The sequence below is a fragment of the Nothobranchius furzeri genome, chromosome 5 (genome assembly GCF_043380555.1).
Source record: "Nothobranchius furzeri strain GRZ-AD chromosome 5, NfurGRZ-RIMD1, whole genome shotgun sequence".
Taxonomy (NCBI): domain Eukaryota; kingdom Metazoa; phylum Chordata; class Actinopteri; order Cyprinodontiformes; family Nothobranchiidae; genus Nothobranchius; species Nothobranchius furzeri.
In genome coordinates, this window is record NC_091745.1 from 45,147,653 (window position 1) to 45,165,816 (window position 18,164).

Sequence of the window (18,164 nt, forward strand, 5' to 3'; positions counted from 1 at the left end):
CAAATAACGTACCAGTCATGGCTTTCATCAGAGTGTGTATACAAGTTGTCTTCCCTGCCCCGCTGGGCCCCAGGGCCATCATGCCATGTCGAACCCTCTGAGTCTCAAACAGCTGGATGACCTTCAGCTTCCAGGGAGGATGAATGATCAGACCAGCATCTTCAGCCTGATAAAGAAAACAGGAAAGAAAAAAGAAAAAAAAAATAGCTTTTTTGTTACAGTTCTGTGCAAAAGTCCTTATTTCTTTACATTTTGCATCGGCAGACTCTGGTGATTCATTCACTAACTCATTTCACTCTGACCTATGAATGTTCAAAACTAAAAGTGTTCAAAGGTCTGCTAAACTCAGGGGATGAACCAAAGTTCTCTTGAAGAACCAGGTTTAAATTGGTTTCAGCAGCCTGTTGTAAAAACTAAAGTCCGTTGTATCTTTAATGGTCAGTTACAAGAACTAGAGAGAGAATGAGCGAAAAAGCATCTTAAATACAAATAAATACAAAAAACAAGTATCTTACAGAGCTTCTAACTACTGACAAATGATGCTTATTATTACTTTTATCTCCCAATTATGAGGAAGTCAGACTCTTTGAAATCAAGCAAAAACAAAGTAAGGATAATGTGAAATATTTGCACACCAGGGCACATCATTGCTGCTAAGCCAGGTATGTTGTATCCTTATGGACCAGACCAACAAGATATTTTATAAAACAGAAACCCAGAAAGCTGCACATTACAGCACAACATGGATAAATTGTTTATGAGGACACTAACAGAAACCTTTACCCTTCATGTTTTACCGTATCTGTTTTTTCTGTTTCTACAGAAGTACTTAGGTTAGTTCCTTGACAAACAATAAATGGCACCATTTGTATCCTTTTGGGTGCTGTACCTTAAGGTACTTAAGAATGACTTGAAAAATACAGCAGTCGTACAATCCATTAAGCTTTCCTCCACAATTACTTTGCCTCTTCATTGTTGTCTTTGTCCTTGGCTTATTTTTGCAACACTTCTTGCTCTCTTTCTCCTTGTTCTCCCAACCATCACCACTACTCAGCCTTTATGAAATTTGCCTTTTCTGGAAATCAAAGATAAACCCATTTCTCACCCCTCCTACCTGTTTGTCAATGGCAGCCTCTAGCTCAGGGTATCCCGCTTTATCGAGTTGGATGCTTGGAAAAAGGTCCTCAATCAAGCTCAGAAACAGGGGCTCATCCTCATCAATCTTACACACACACACACACACACACACACACACACACACACACACACACACACACACACAACAATAGAAAGCAAAAAAGATGCACAATGAGGCTAAGAATTGTATTTTTTAGATCTATTTTTCATAGTTTGACAAAGGAGTTGTGCAGTTATTTTGTAAAAGCGCTTGTTTCATTGAACATGTCTTAGACTGACCAGTTTGGACAGATTCATGTCCCTCAGAACCCTCATGACAATAGTAGATTCTGTGTCACTGGGATTTGCTCGCTTTGCTGCCCCCAGGGTACGGAGAACCGACAGGATGTTCCGTAGCCCAAAGTCGTAGTGAACCTTGACGATTAAAAGTAAAACTTTAATTTAATCTGATCTTAAAAAGCAGCAATATAAACTACAGTAAAATATAAAAGTGAACTCTAACGTGACATTCCATTTCACACCAGGGTCCAGTGTTATTCTGAAAAGCCGGTCCAGGTGTTCACAAGCATTCAGATTGCAAAAAAACAAAACAAGAAATCTGATATAAAACTGCTCAGATAAACTGTACTAGCACCGCTTTGCTTTCTCATGATAATACTAAAGAGTCTAACTAAAGTCTTGTCTTATACTGAGCTGCTTTGCATAGAAAGACCAAATTAGTAGGTGAGATTAGGGAAGTCTCCTGCGTTAGAGGGCTTGTAACAGTTACGCTTTGGCAAACAGACATTACCGTTACCTGTTTAGAGAGCTGCTCTTCACACAGCTTATAAAGAGTGAAGAATTTGCGAGCCAGCTCTACGTTGTCTATGAATCCACAGCTGGCCAATTTCACCCTAATGATGATCTGACGGTCAGGAACCATCATGGCTACCGAGCGGAAGTTGATCTTCAGGTTTTCAGGAAGCTCCTGGCGACCAGCGTAACCTGGATTCTGAGTAGAAAGGGAGATAGTTTTTAATAAGGGCAGCAGAAAATCTGTATGGTAACTGAATTGCATTGTAAGAATACAAGATAAAATATGTAATCACACTAATCACCACAAATGTGTATGCAGCATAATAAACAGAAAATATGGGACACTGATAGATTTATAAATTATCAGCAGTATAAAACTACACATTGTACCACATCTGAAAGCAAAATGCATGTAGTATGCTTGTGGTAATTATAAATAAATATGAAATCAGTTTACTCTTACAATTGTGTCATTTGAAACCTAAAAACAAAGCTTTAACATCATTTTTCATAAAGATTGCTGCAACAAAATAAACACAACAGAAAAAAAAACAAGCAAATAACTAAATTAATAAATAACTTAACCCATCTAACAGCAGAAAAGATGATTCTGCTGTCCTCTAATGACTTGCTTTGGGACTGCACCAGGACGCTAAAGTGATCACAGCTTCACTATGTTAAGACTATGATAATAAAACATGTGGGATTACTAAAAATGTGCATAATTTCTGTAAATACACTGTAAACTAAGTCAGTTCTACTAAAATCTATTCATTAATTCATCTGATTCTGCTAGCATGTATTATTTAGTGCAAGATCTCTACACAGTAATAGCAATGTTCTTCAGGAAAAGATAACTAACCAATCATAATTATAAAAAGAAGTTAGTGTTTTGTATCTGATCTTCAGGCTCCTTTCAGAGAACCCTCTTTTATTTTTACCAAGAAGACACATTGATTTCCTCAGGCTGAGGGCACAGCAGCAGAGACCCATCCGATACAAAACAGAGCAGCACCAATGATGAACAGGACACTGATTAAATCAGCAAATGTTTACAAAGGGGAAGGAGGAGGTGTACTAATAAGAAAGAGTAGGAAAAAAACGCTTCATATGAAATGTAAAATCAGCCAACAAGACCTGACCAAGATAAACTTAAAGCTACAAAGGTAAATCTGCAAAACAAGCTAGCATAACACATTTTTTCATGTCTCTTAACATAGTATGTTCTAACATAGTAAAGCTATATAAATATTTTATGGAGATTACAAAAAAAGTCAAAAATAATGAAATGGCTCTCATTTGTCTAAAACAGGGGGCAATCCTGGTCCTGTTTCAGTTGTAATGCCCCTGAATCAGTATTTGAATCAGCAGGTCACCAGGCTCTGCAGAAGTCCATTAATCACCTGCTGATAAAAATCAGGTGTGTTGGAACAGGGAAACAACTAAAACATGCTGGATTGCAGCACTCAAGAACCAGGATTGCCTACCCCTGGACAAAAACCTCCACCAGTCCAAAACTAAAGATTGGATCACTTGGTTGTCTGTCTCAGAACCACCGAACTGCCGCATTTACCCGGGTCACATATTTAGCAACAGAACACCACTGGTGTGAGAGGTTCATGTTCAATAATATCAGACAAGGAGAAACAGCTGTCTGCAACCACTTCAACTTCAGGACAAACTACCAGAGTTCCCACCACACACACACACACACACACACACACACACACACACACACACACACACACACACACACACACACACACACACACACACACACACACACACACACACGCGCGCACGCACACACACACACACACACACACACACACACACACACACACACACACACACACACACACACACACACACACACACAAGCACACAAAAGCCATTCAAAGTCACAGAAAACACTGACTCTTGGACCCGCACAACTGCAACTGGTGTTTGTGCTCTCTGGCACAGCACGTTCCAAATCAGACAGACATGGCCTAGCGATGATAGTCTGCGGGTGGGGTTCTAAGCTAGCTTCATTTGCAGATTTGCCTTTGTAGCTTTAAGCTGATTTTGAAGTGATGGCATCAAGATCCCACTGACCATTGTGAGGAAGATGCCAAATTCAGGATTCATCTCAACACTGTCTCCATCAGTAAAAATGAAGTTTTTGCGGCGTTCCTTCTTGCAGGTAAGGACTATAGCAATCTGCTGAGCAGCCACAGACAGAACAGGGAGGTCGATGCGGTTGAACTCATCAAAACAACCCCAAGAACCGGACTGAGCCAGACCTGGAAATCAAACAGACATTGTTCACGGCTTCTATCCATCCATTTTCTATACCCAGTTATCCTTGCAGGGTTGTTGGGGGACACGTTACCCTTCCTTTGCAGGGGTTGTTCACCCTTACAAGTAAAAAATATGGTGTCCTTTTTATATTTATCTTCTATAAAAGGGACGCAGCATCAATTACAAGGGCAAAAACACAAAAGTACCTCTTTAGTAGAATGTGACACTCATTATTCATCTTTAAGGTTTTTACCTTTGAATATTCTCCCTAAGCCTCTGAAGTCCATCTGGTCAGAGCAGTTAAAAACCACAACATACTTCCCCAGACAGCGGCCCATGTCCTTAATGGTTTCAGTCTTTCCTAAGGACAGAAAAGGAATGATGTCATAAATGATCCCAAGTAAATCTATTGTTTTAATAAACCCAAGTCTGAATAAAGAACAATGTGTTCATGTCACTGTTAGACTGCTGCCAGACTGATGTCATGCCATCCAGGCAAGACCCAAGTGTTCTGTTTCATTATTCATATAAAACACCACCCCATCACAGCCATAGATGCAGCCCTGCTGAGCAAATTTAAATAAATGAAAACAGCATTGTTTCTGTCTCACCTGTGCCTGCAGGACCAGCAGGAGCTCCACCCATACTCATACCAAGCGCCTGGGCGAGGGTGATGTAACATCTGCACAAATTCAGACACACATCAGTTTGCATAATTTAACTTCCTAGTTAAAAGTATCACTTTGAAGTTAGAAATTTGATGTCCTCAAAAAGGCTGTTTTCACTAGAAGTTTGGAGGTTGAGCACAGCTACAGAACACACCTCTCATCCACACAAAATACCCTAATATCCTCTGCAAAAATGTATTATGGAGTTCCGAATATAAACAGCAAATTAAAACACTAAAATTAAAAGCAGTATCCAGAGCAGAATTGTATTTAAAAATCTTAATTATTTTCCTTTTACCTGCAATTAAACTGAGGAAATACTCTATGATGGGAATACAGACGTGTTAAAGGTGGCGAGAGACAGCAATGAGAAAATCAGGGCTAAACAAGGGCTACATTAGTGCCTTCATCTTCAGAGAGCTGCTGTCAAATAGAGACTCCCTCCCTGCTGCTTTCCCTTCACATTCATTCTCTTATTTCTCTGTCTCTCAACATTTCTGTCTGTCAGAGTTTGTTGTTTTGATGATGGTTGTTGGTAAAGTCTTGCTTCTCCATACTGAAATGTACGTCCATCCAATTACTGTAGGTGGTAGAAAAGGTGGTGATGACTTTAATCCTTTCATCTAATTCCATCTCTTCTAAAGCACAACAGCTTTGCAATGTTTACTTTTATTTATAATTCCCACAGAAACTGTAACTGGTGTTATAGTTTAATGTTAACTGTTCCTCTGTATACAATACTGTTTCTGCTTATGAATAGCGTTTATGTTCTATGAAAACAGACAGGTGTTTCCAGAGTTTCCAGTAGCTGTTTTATGTAATCCCAGATGGTTCACTATCCCCATTTGACTCTTGAGAGCTGTGTTACTCTTTTGTTTTGTGGATTTGTGCATGCTAATAGTTAATAATGCTCAACTGATAAGTGTAATTAAAGTGCAGCACTCTAGATCTAGCTTTATAGATAATAACTTTTCACTTTCCGTTCTTTTTTAAATACTTGCTTTCATGAATGGCCTTTTACCTGTCGGTCAGAGGTGTAATGACAAGCCTTTCTGTGCAGCCCAGGAATTCATTCTGGTAGACAAAGCTAACATCTGTGATGTTGATGATCATCTTAGCTGAGTCCTCACTGAAGTAGAAGCGACATTGCTTCAGCCATTCAAAGTCTGTGGGGCTTTTGATGTGCAACCGGCACTAGGAAGAAGAAATTATAGACACCAATTACAGAACGCTGTGACAGGAAAGAAAAAACACATAGAGAGAATAGCAAGTAGAGATGCCAGGATGTGGGTTGGAGGAGTTGGACCCAATGTGCAGATACCCAGAATGATCAAATTACTAATCAGGGAGAGGAATCTAAGCTGAGGAGGGGAAATAAAACACGACTTGTGAATAATAACCAAACCTAAAGACTAGACGAACAAGACGAATAACTAATGATCTAAGGAGGAAAGGAGAACTAATAAGCTGGAGGGGAAGGACCAAGGAAGGGACCTAGAAGAAAACCTGAACCTATGAAACTGCAGGAAAAAATTTGCCAGATAATATAAATACAAAGAAAACTAAAGATTAAGTGAACCTGGGAAACCTGGTGGGAGCTGGAGACAAGCAGGGGCACAGGAAGCTTAGGAACACATGAGGGGAACCTAGAGGGACACCTGGAGGGGTTGGAGACCTAAAGGGGCACAGAATCCTTAGGGGAGAACCTGGAGTGGGCTGGGGAACACAAGGAGGCACATGAGGAACACAAGGAGACACATAAGGGGAACCTAGAGGGGGGCTGGGGAACACATGAGGGGGACGCAGGACGCAGACCATGACAATGGAAGGATTGATAAAGAGGTAATGAGCGAAGGAAAAGTTTCATTAAGAAAGTGGACAAAAAAACACAGCAAAGGTGCAGGGGAGACAAAAGGTAGGAGGTGTAAAAACAAAGTGACAGGACAGAAAAACAAGAAATCCAGAAACAGTGGATAAGATGACAGCATGATAGAAGATGGAAGCAGAGAAAAATAAAAAATTAAGACAAAGCACATTTTGAAAACGATTTAAAAGGGACATATGATGGATTTTTTTTTCTTAAGCTTTAATAGTTCCATGGTCTATAAAAACATGTTGATGAAGTTCACAGATGTTCTCAGTACCTTCCAGAATAAGCCTTTTCAGAGCTCTGTCACTTTAAGAAAGCAAGCTGGAGCTGGCCGTGACCAACCATCCCCCACTCAAGCTGCTGTAAAGCCCGGGTCACACTGAGATTTACAGCCGTTTTAGCCAAACCCCTCGTTGGAGCATAATCGTGTCAAAAAACAAACGGTGAACATGAGGGTGATTTGCAAATCTGTGGTCGTCCAGTCTGACCAGATCTGTGACAGCTTTTTGAGCCGTCTCACGACCAAAGACAGCCTCAGACAGTCTACAAGCATCCTTGAAAACCTACAACTCCTGTCTGCAATCTGCCAATGAAAACACACCTTTGGGACGCCGTAGCAGCAAGACTCCGCCTCTCCAAGCTTCGGTTTTAATTTATGTTTAAAATGTAGATCATGAACTGCACACAATTTTTTGTTAATAGCCCAAGTTAAATCAGAGTTATACTAAAAAAAATTTTAAACTAAATTTTTAGACCATCAGATAAATTGTGAAAACCGTGGTTCTGTGATCTGTGAGAGCTGAGAGGAGATGAGCTCACGAACATAAAAAAAAAACACAAAAACATGAGATCCCTTTTCTGTTCATGGAAATTACTCATATTCAACCGATAAGGGTGGTTCAGTAGTGTTTTGCTGCAGGGGGACAGAGGAAGCTGCGCTCCGTGACAGCAGGTGTGATGAGATGTCACAGAGCTGCGGAGTAAACAGTGAGACAGATATTTGAGCGATCTGTGACAGATCATTACTTCTTTGCAGTTTAGTTAGGGTTTTTTATGTATGTATAAAGGAGAAGGATGAATGACCAGCAGACAGCTCAGCTGTTTAGCTGAAAGACAGGAAAAGGAGACCGGCAGCTGGTTCATGAGCTGGCATTAAAAAGAAGTGTTAACGGTGGCGCTTTATTTTATCTTCAGCTTTCTTTTGGTTAGCGGTTTGCTTAGTGACGTATGCTTTTGGGAGGTGTGCTCATGACGCAGCGTGTCCTGTTGGAGCGAGGCGTCGTACAGTCTGACTCACAGAAATCTTGCGCCGTACAATGTACCACTTTTCTGGAGTTCTCACAGTGTGACATGAACAATCCTGTGCATCGGCCTAAAATCATACAGTGTGATCCGGGCTTAAGCTAAGAAGCTCCAATATCTGGGAGGAGCTTGAAGTAAAACTGCTGCTCCTCCAGCAACAGGTCTCTTGCATGCATACGTTAACCCTATGCTAATTTTTGTCACTTGTGATGTTACAAACAGGGAGTTTTCGAAATGGCTTGTTTGAGGCAAATAATTTCTAAAGCCAAACAAAGAACTGACAGAAATGGATGGAAAGGTTTTCTCCATGTTTAGAGTGTTTATAGAGGCAGCAGAGCTCCACATGATAGCGCAAATGTCCCCTTTTAATTTTACCCTCTTTCCTTTGGAAACAAGCAGCAAGTTGTTGTGTCTGTTGTGAAACTCAAAGTCATTTTGTATCATCACTTAATGCCAATAAAAAAAAGAAAATATTTTGACAAACTGCTCTTTAACTGCAAACACCACCTGTGGCTATCATGTATATTAACGTTTTTACATCTGGCCCGGTCTAGTTTTCTTCTCAGGAACACGGATGTCTCTGAGCAGGGCAAAAGATGCCCAAGTCGGCTTCACATGAAGCGGACCGCCGGAGAGCAGGTTAAAAAAATGGTCAGCTGAGCACGGAAAATGCACAGATTACCCAGATGTAAACACAATTTACACCACCATGGGTCTGTGCTGGCCCAGATGTGAAAGTCCTAAAACATGCCTGTGTTGATCTGAACTGGAAGTTTTAATTAAATACAAGGTTTGGCATGAAATGTAAGATTTGGTTTACTTTTTGTTTTGTGCTAGAATTTGACTCTGATGTCTCTTGAATAAACCATAACTCACCAGATCATCAAATATGTCCCTCTGGTGGACATGGATGGTGATGAGGGTCTCATATTTTGTTCTCTCTATAGCTTCCAGATCTTTTGTGGTCATGTCAATAAGGGTGTTAAGCAGATCAAGGAATAGCTGGTTAGTTTTCGCCATAATACGGCGATCAAACCGGGCATTGGTCAACGCCTCCTCAGAGTCCCTGGTCCATATCATCTGGATACCAAGCAAGCCGACCTGAATTAGGAAGAATTACATTGGAAATTTCATCAAAACATGAACGTCGAAAGTTCTAAACATTTCATTTTCTTATCAAATTTTAATTAATTTGTTATTACTTTTTAATTCATTCAAGGAGTAGACAATACCTAAACAGGACTGATGAAATTGTAAGGACCAAATGTCCATTGCTGTCATGACTCACTTGAGCAGGGAATGAATAAAGGAAGTCAATGAGCTGAAAGCCAGAGTCCTGGATGGCCAAAGCAGCCTGTCGGATCACCAAGTGCAATGACCGCTGAGATTCCTTCAAGAGAGCATTTAACCACACTTCCACATTTCCTTCTGCCGTGACAGGGCGCTCGAGCATCACGGTTTCCCCCTCTCGTGATGACACCGCAAGAATTCGGTCATATATCTGAGTCAGGGGAGATGTTGAGTCAGTTTAAAAATTATTTTACCATTCTTAATAGTCTAGAAGTTCAATTTGTTTTGTAATTTATAAATATTGAATTCATAATACTTCTGGATTCCCTGGCCCATATGTCTACACTTATAGAAGCTTTTGGTCAAAGCCGCAAGATGCACTATTTTCTATTAACAGGCCTGTTAGAAGATGTGCAACACAATCAACTCTCAAATGTGGCTCAGCTACTACTGCATCTAAATGATAATAACAATATTAACAACAACAACAACAACAATAATAATAATAATAACAATAATGATAATAATAATAATAATAATAATAATAATAATAATAATAATAATAATAATAATAATAATAATAATAATAATAATAATAATAATAATAATAATAAAATAATAATAATAATAATAATAATGACCTTGTCATGAAATTGTACACATTTGATGTTGTCAAAGACATTGAGAAGGTGAGCCTGAATGGTGTGGGAGTCCGAGGCTTGGCCCAGAATTTCCAGTAGGGCGGGGTCAGAAACAAAGAAAAAACGTGGAAACAGCAGTCGCTTCTTCTCCAGATAACTGAAAAAAAAAAATCTATTTTCAGTAAAACAACATAAAACATTTTTTTCTTCTATCATCGGTCTACTCCAGTTTTGACATTTGAACTATTTACATGTCAAACCATCACATTGTTTTGTGATTTGAGTAAAATTTGATTTGTTTGTGTTCACCCTGTAAGAGATTTCTGACAAATCTCCAGCTGTTCAAGCAGGTGAGGAAGCAGCTGCCCCATGGTCTCATCTCCCACACAGGATTGTACAACGTTAGGCATTTCATGGGCTCGCATCATTATCTTCACCCACGACTTGTCAATGTTTGAGAAACGCTTTGCTTCCTAGATAGATTGAGACAAACTGTGTCATTTCTGAACATGTATTTGTCAGTTTTGAGGTTTTTGACCTGTTGGGTATAAGGAAAGATTATCCAGCAGTAAAGCTTTAAAAGTATTTGTGGATACAAACATGAATTTTGAGTCCATGTTTGCTCACAAAAATACCTATTTTTACCTTAGGCAGCTGTTTGGCAATGTCTCCACCCACAAACACAGCCTCCAGGTAGATCCACAGATTCTGAACAGTCATCCAGTGTTCAATAATATCTGTGGTGTTGGAAAGGTTCTGGACCCACTTCTGAATCTGGCCTTTAAATGGGGTGTTGTACCTGAGAGAGATGTTAAATCTGAGAGTGAGCTGTGCAGAGCGACACACACGCTAAGTTCACAAGAAAATCCAATTATAGTTCATGTGCCTTTAGGGGCAGAACATTTTAATTTAATTCCCCTCATATGATTTCTATCAAGACTATGAGAATCCACAGACAAACCTGTTGCTCATGAGAGACCCCAACATCATCAGGCTGTCCTCCATGCTGGCAATGATCTCGGATGTGCTGTCTCCTCGCAGCAGCAGCTCTCCTCGTGTTTTGAAGCTGGCAAAGGTAAAAGTCTTGTTGTCCCACTCAGCAATGACCTGCTTCAGCTTCTGTTCAATATCTCGCTCTTTTACAGCACTAATGCAGATATCCTTTAAATGAACCCCCAGCAAAAATGAAGTCATTAGCATTTAAGAGATGAAGGCAATCTAAGAAAAGGTCAAGGAAATGTTAAACAAACTTACTAAAATGTAGTCAATTTTATCTTGTTCTTATACATTTATATTAGTTTAGACAGAAATCAACAGGATTTGGAGTCTTGCTCATTAGTATGCATGATATTCCAACATCTGGCCTCTGATTGGTTAACAGCAATGTGACTTCCACTGCCTCCATTCGCTCTGCAACATTGTTGTGTTATCTCTATGAAAATCAGAAGGCTGAAGGAGTTCTGCCATGTTGTGAAGAGGCTGATGCCGCTCCACAACAGTGAGGTAGAGCTGTGTGGCTTTTCTGATCCAAGCGTTTACCCGTCTATTTGCTACCAGTGACTAATGTCGGAAATAGGGATAGAAGACTTTTCTGCGTGCATGTGAAACTCAAGAGAGACCGATTGAATTTCAACAAGTATTGTCTGTTTCTCAGTGAACATCACGTTTAAAAACTTAAAAATACAGCTACTAGGTATAATGCTAAATTCGATTTCTTCATTTTATACAGATTTGGTGACAATTAATGAATGGATCAAAGAGCCATTCAGTAGAAAAGTCTCAGTTTAACTAAAAATCAATTTTCTCCAAATGCTTAAAAACAGACCAGACATCCTGGTACATCAGGAGCTAAACAGAAATAATACATCAAGGAAAAAGCAAAAACACCTGCCAGTGACTGATGAAATCTACAAGTAAGACCTTCAGCTAACAGCTCCAAAGTTGCTACCAAGTTAAAACAATTTCCCTACATTGATTTTTCTTTGATTTTATATATCAGACTGTAACCCAGCCAGAACATTTAGGAATTATTTTACTTTAGGAAGTGCCAGTTTGTGAGGATACAAAACAATACAGATAGGAATTCAACTGGGAAAGTACCCCCCCCCCCCCCCCCTAACTAGAAGTACATGAACTGTTCGGGCTGAATTGTGATTTGTCTCAAGGAAGTATGAATAATACATACTCCGTTTTACCCAACAACCATTGGGGTTTCACTGACATAAATAAAATTAGTTATAAGAGTAAAGAATCATATACCTGTCTTACAGTTAGAATGTGCAAACCGGTTAACGGAGAAAAAATAGATTCAGGAACACAAAATAAACATTGTCTTTATTCATACCTCAATCTCTTCTTTAAACTTCAGCAGAGGAGCATCCATAATGTTACGTAGTTTGAACGTATCCGTCTCCACTTCAAAGGTGTGGCCAGTCACCTGGGCAGATGATCATTCAAATTACATGCACTATGTCTCAGAACAAAAGCAGGTGCGGATCCTGTTGTAAGTTTGAAAGACAACATCGATGATTCTTAATGATTTACTGACCTCAGTGATTCTCTTCCAGTGGCGCGTCATCATAGCTTTGTTAGTCATGAGCTCCAACAGGGGGCAGCACTCACTGAACTCATCTATGGTTTTCTTCAGGTCCAGGAAGGCCTGCCACTCCTTTAGGGCACGTGGCAGCTTGCGGCATCTTTTAGTTTACAGGGAGCAATGATCAAAACATTTACAAAATACTAAACATGCTCACTGTTAGGAAGATATAGATAACCCTTTATGAACCATGACTGACTTGAATGGATATATGTTTAATAACAGAAATGTACATGTAGGTGGAGTAATTGACAGAGAAAATAACCTAATCAAATTTTTAATGTACATTCAGAAATGCAGAAGAAAGATCAATTCAATAGGGAGCTGCCAATCTAACCTGGCCTGAAAGTCTAGCAGCTCATTGTTGATCTTCTCAATGTTGATGTCGGCCCAGAGGATGTCATGGTAACCATTCACTGTTTCAATGACGTTGTTGTAAAGGCCATACAGCTTTTGCAGCAGAGTCAACTGTTTCTTTATCTCCAAAAGCTGGGGATGCTGTGTAACAGGAATCCCAAACAGCTCCTCTCCACTGGTGTAAGTGATATACTTCCTGAAGAGATTGTCAAATCGATTCTGAAAGTCACGAGAACAAAAAAGCCACCAAAATGTACTTATTAAGTAATAACAAAGACAAACATTGCAACAAATTGGTCCATTTAACAGCTGTGATTTTCAGTGCTTTTAAATTTGTGTGATGGTATTTGCAGCTCACTCTACACTACACAACTTCAGATTTATCATTTTGGTCATCACATAATATTCATGTTCCTGTCTTTATCAGGAACCAGAAAATCTGTTTGTCTATAAAACACACAATGGTTGATACTCCTAAATCAGGGGTGTCAAACTCCAGTTCTCGAGGGCTGGTGTCCTGTATATAGTTGTTGTTTCCCTGTTTCAACGGAGTTAATTCACCTGTGCAGCAGCTTATCAAGCTCTCCAAAAGCCTGTTAATCACCTGCTGATTGAAGTCAGGTGTGTTGAAACAGGGAAAACACTATAACATGTGGGATAGCGGCACTCGAGGACCGGAGTTTGACACCTGTGTCCTAAATGATTTCTAGGTCAATAAAAGTCAAAAGTTGTACCACCCACCTGGAACATGATGAGTTTGTCACTGGCATCCTGGGGAACTAAACCCTCTGCCATGGGACCATCCTGAAGCAGATGAGTAAATGTTCATCACAGTTAAATGATTGTGAGTGAGTGGTTTAAGCACACTTGTGGTAACAAAGTGATTCTCAAAAAGCTATGTTGTTTACAGAGTTGGTAGCATTTGCATTACAAAAGGTAAATACAGTAAAAGAAATGTCTGCTGGGCAGTTGCCTTCCTAAGAACAGGACAGGTATGTCAGGAAAAGTCACATTATTGTGGTTTGGGTTCCTCCAAAAAGCTCATGAGGTGAACCCAAATGCCAAATGCTGCTAAAATTGAAGGAAAGCACACACTGAAGTGTAAAGTTAACATACTTATATAATTTTGGGTGCTTTTTAAGTTCAATATGCTACACTACATTTGACCAATAAGATGTGAATTTCTATGTAAGTATGGAAATCCAGTCTGATTGGTCTTTGGATGTTTAACCAGATTTAGAATTCTTTGTTTATTCAGGGACTGTAAGGCACTTCGTATCAATTCAGACAGAGTCAAGTTTATAAAAAGTAAGAAATTTATTTTCTAAACAATTAAAAATGTGACAACTAGGAACACTTTATGTGATGAATGAATCTAAGTCGATGGAATGTGAGGTGTGATGATATGAATGTGATGTTATCAGAGCCTTCGTATCAGGAGAAACTGAGTTCTGAGTGGGAGTGAATTTGGTCTGCTATAAACTACAATTAATGGTTTATAAAACCACATCAGAAGCAACCTGTCGAGTCTATGTACCCTTATCGGAGACTCTCTTTTGGATCTGAGATGTCAGGGAGTCCGTGGACCCCACGGTACTGTAGTCCGTAGAAAAACCGCAGTAAGACCAGGTCAGTCCAGAGTCGTCTCCAGGTCATGACAAACAGGTCGACTTGTTTTGCGTCTGTGGAGCAACTCTTAAGGAGTTGAAGCTGGTTCAGCTTTATTCTGAAAGACCCGTTTGTGGTCAGCTGTAGCATGCAACAGGTTTTGACAGCTTGTCAAAAGATGCGCTGGGTTAAAGAGGTTTTGCTTCGGATGGCTGGTCCGAAGCTTTCTCAAAAACTGACTCACTCAGGAAGTGAGTTCTGTATTAACAACGGCCATATTTTGACTACATGGCCAACCAGAATTTGACATGTAAAGAGGTTTTACCAAACAAACCTCAGAACATCCGATAGAAGAGCTCTGATTTGTGGATCAGGAAATCTCTATGTGCAGTGGCGTTTAACTTACCTTGCGTCATGGAGATATGGTGAGTGTGTGTGAGCATGTCAGTAGATAGTGATTCACTTGTTAAATCAACTTACTGATCATAACATAATACTCATTTCAACTTCTGTAATTTAAGCACAGATTAATCACAACATTGCTGTTGTTCTTCAGCCATTATTATTCATTCATTATATGCTAAAAGCACCAGTTAAGACTTATGTCCCCAAATGGCCAGAAACTGAAGAGGTCAGACTGTAGGTGGAAAACTGACCATTTCTGGAGGCTACAGAAGCGTAAAGAGGGTGATTTTATTAATACCTCTCCAAAAAACTAAAAGTTCAGTGCAAGAGGAACACACACATACACACACACACACATATATATATATATATACACACACACACACACCAGTATATATATTATATAGCACATAATGGCATTGGCAGATAGAACAAACAGTCGCACAAGACAGCAAAGCCAGACTCACCAACCTGTGTACAGCCTGGATTGATTACAAGAAAGCCTATGACTCAATGCCACACTCATGGATCACTGAATGTTTGGAGCTGTACAGTGCTGATATCGGATTGTCATTTGGACTTGAGAAGTGTGTTTGGATGGTGACAAAAAAAGGAAAGGTAGGCCACACAGAAGGGTCTCACTCCCAGAAGAAACAATAGTACCTTGGCACCTTGGTAAAAAAAGTACACAAGCAAATGGCAACCTCGATGAAACTTCAAGTAAAGGAGCCACAGCCAAATACCTACAATGAGCGTGTGGCTGTGTGTCTGTGTGTGACTTTGTGTGTGTAGTGTGTGTGTGTGTGTGTGTGTGTGTGTGTGTGTGTGTGTGTGTGTGTGTGTGTGTGTGTGTGTGTGACTTTGTGTGTGTAGTGTGTGTGTGTGTGTGTGTGTGTGTGTGTGTGTGTGTGTGTCTGCTGCACTTTATCGGCATGTTTGTACCGGCATGAAACTAGCACAGTTGGATCTGTGAATCTGATGCTGGGAACAAGCAGCAGGTGGGAGTAATTTAGAAGCAATAAATGGAAAAAATACTTTTTAAGACTGTTTAAGACTTTTGTCATTTCAATTTTTTCTTTTACCTTCTCATAATCCTGGTAAAAGTGCTGGCAGTCCTCTTGGAAGATCTTCACATTAGTAGTAAGTTCTCCTCTGAAGTGTGGTTGGAGGATGACCAGTTCATTCTGCACCTCTATTGTCCGAGACAGGAGTTTTTCCCAGGTGTAACGCAGAGTGTCCACCTTCTCAATCTCATCTTTGGCCACAGACAGTTCATGTTTAGAAAGCATAGCATACGACTCCTGTTAAGAAATTACATACAAATCTATTAATCCAACCATGTGCAATGTAAATTTTGATTTAGATAATCATGTTAGAACAGAAACAATAAATATCAAAAGTGTTTCCCTTTCTCAATTTATCCTACACTGCCTCTGACTCAATAAGAATATCTCATGCAACATGCATACATGTAACACCAGTGTACATGTGTTATGAGAATAAAAGTCTCATAACTTAACAATAATAAAAATACCGACTGCACAATCCTCTTGTGGTTTACCTCGATTGGTCCTATTGAAAAGTCCATTTGTATTTCATGATCTCTAATCTCCTTGAGTGCAGCCATAGCGATGCGAAAATCATCCAGATCTTTGATCTGTCGATTCAGTTTCTTTCCCGCCTCATCAATGAAAGCAAAGATCTGATCCATCTCTGAGTGATGCTTTCTGTTACAGGACAGCCCGAAGTCCATCATCCAGTTCTTAGTCTCAGCAGTGAGTGACATCTTTAAGGAAGCTTTAACAAAATTTTAAAAAAGACATCAGCCAGTATGGATGAGTTATTCCTTATCTGCAAGTCAGCTTCACATTGGTCAAATTTACAGTGATTATCTTTATTTCTTTATTTAATCAAGTGAAAACTCGTTGAGATATCAATCTCATTTCTAAGAGTGACTTGTCCAGGAACAAGAACAATCCAGAGAATACAGACTTGCCTGTGAATAAAGCTAAGGCTCCCACAGTGATGTACTCCGGTTCAGAGTTGATTTCACGCTCCAGATCTTGATAGATATGAATCCGACTCTCAAACTCTGATAGCAAAGGTTTTCCTTTGACAAATCTGTTAAAGTTAAGACAAAAGCTAACGTGATTGTTTCTAAACACCATACATAAGTTGTTCCAAAAAAAAACCTCTGTATGGTGTCTTCTCTGTCTTTTTTCCAAATGTGATGGTAACTGTTGAAGCGGCTGAGGGCAGACACTACGTCCTGCATAATAACAAAAAACCAAAGATTTGTATTTAAAAATGGGCAATAAACAACATTAAATTGAAATGTATTTCATCAGAAGCATAAATAATAGCTGTCAAAGACCTTTTTGGTAGAGATGATGGATGAGCTGAGAACTGACACCAACTTGACCATCTCTTTGTTTTCTGATACACTCTTGTAGTAATTTCTAACTTGGAATGGGATGGGTTGAATCACAGATGCTGAAGTTTCTGAACTGCTGCCTTCTGAAAAAATATATATACATATCGGAACAGTTAATGTTTTCACAAAATGTATGGTAAATGGCCTATATAGTGTCATCTAGGGTAAACGTCCTATATCGTGTCAGAGTCTTTGAACCCCCAAGATGCTTCACAACACAATTCATTCAGTCATTCACCCACGCACACACCGATTCACTTCCTGGTGGTGATGAGCTACATGGTAGCCACAGCTGCCCTGGGGACCTTATACTGATCTATGAAGATGCTTGTATTCATGCAGTTTCACATAAAAGATCCACTGGATTAGCTCTATTGAATTCTTGATGGTTTTACTTAAACGGCAGTTGTATTTGAACAAAATAGTGAAATGTTTCTCCCCAAAGTCTGGCAAATCACGTGACTTCCATCAACACATTTCTGCCTAGTCAGTCACACGTGGCTTTGCTCTACTGAGCTGTGAAATCAGGTGGTCTGATTGAAAGTGGTGAAAAGAATGTGCAAGTCTCAAAAAATATGTATCAGTAAATCACACAAGTTTGTTTGGGTAAGTTTCTGTGTGTTGTACCAGTCACACTTCTGTGTGTTAAAGCTCCATCCTCCGATTCACTCTCAGAATCGTCTTGTTTCAAAGCCGCAATTCGCCTTTCATTAATTTTTTTCTAGGAAACAAAAATCAAATAAAAACACCTCAGGGATGATTTGGTTTGCTGCTGAAG

At 39.6% G+C, this 18,164-nt stretch overlaps 1 protein-coding gene across 1 annotated transcript in view; it reads right to left on the reverse strand.

Annotated features, from left to right (window-relative positions):
• dnah5 (dynein, axonemal, heavy chain 5) overlaps nt 1-18,164 on the reverse strand; it is a 133,733-nt gene that overhangs the window by 80,584 nt on the left and 34,985 nt on the right. Inside the window, 24 exon segments of the mRNA XM_070551922.1 lie at nt 13-166; nt 1,115-1,222; nt 1,417-1,551; nt 1,934-2,128; nt 4,030-4,217; nt 4,469-4,576; nt 4,827-4,897; nt 5,905-6,077; nt 8,932-9,156; nt 9,344-9,556; nt 9,987-10,143; nt 10,296-10,459; nt 10,632-10,785; nt 10,948-11,147; nt 12,331-12,423; nt 12,535-12,682; nt 12,920-13,158; nt 13,681-13,743; nt 16,035-16,253; nt 16,514-16,749; nt 16,949-17,073; nt 17,145-17,221; nt 17,327-17,469; nt 18,014-18,107. Coding sequence (XP_070408023.1) covers nt 13-166; nt 1,115-1,222; nt 1,417-1,551; nt 1,934-2,128; nt 4,030-4,217; nt 4,469-4,576; nt 4,827-4,897; nt 5,905-6,077; nt 8,932-9,156; nt 9,344-9,556; nt 9,987-10,143; nt 10,296-10,459; nt 10,632-10,785; nt 10,948-11,147; nt 12,331-12,423; nt 12,535-12,682; nt 12,920-13,158; nt 13,681-13,743; nt 16,035-16,253; nt 16,514-16,749; nt 16,949-17,073; nt 17,145-17,221; nt 17,327-17,469; nt 18,014-18,107 — 3,682 coding nt within the window.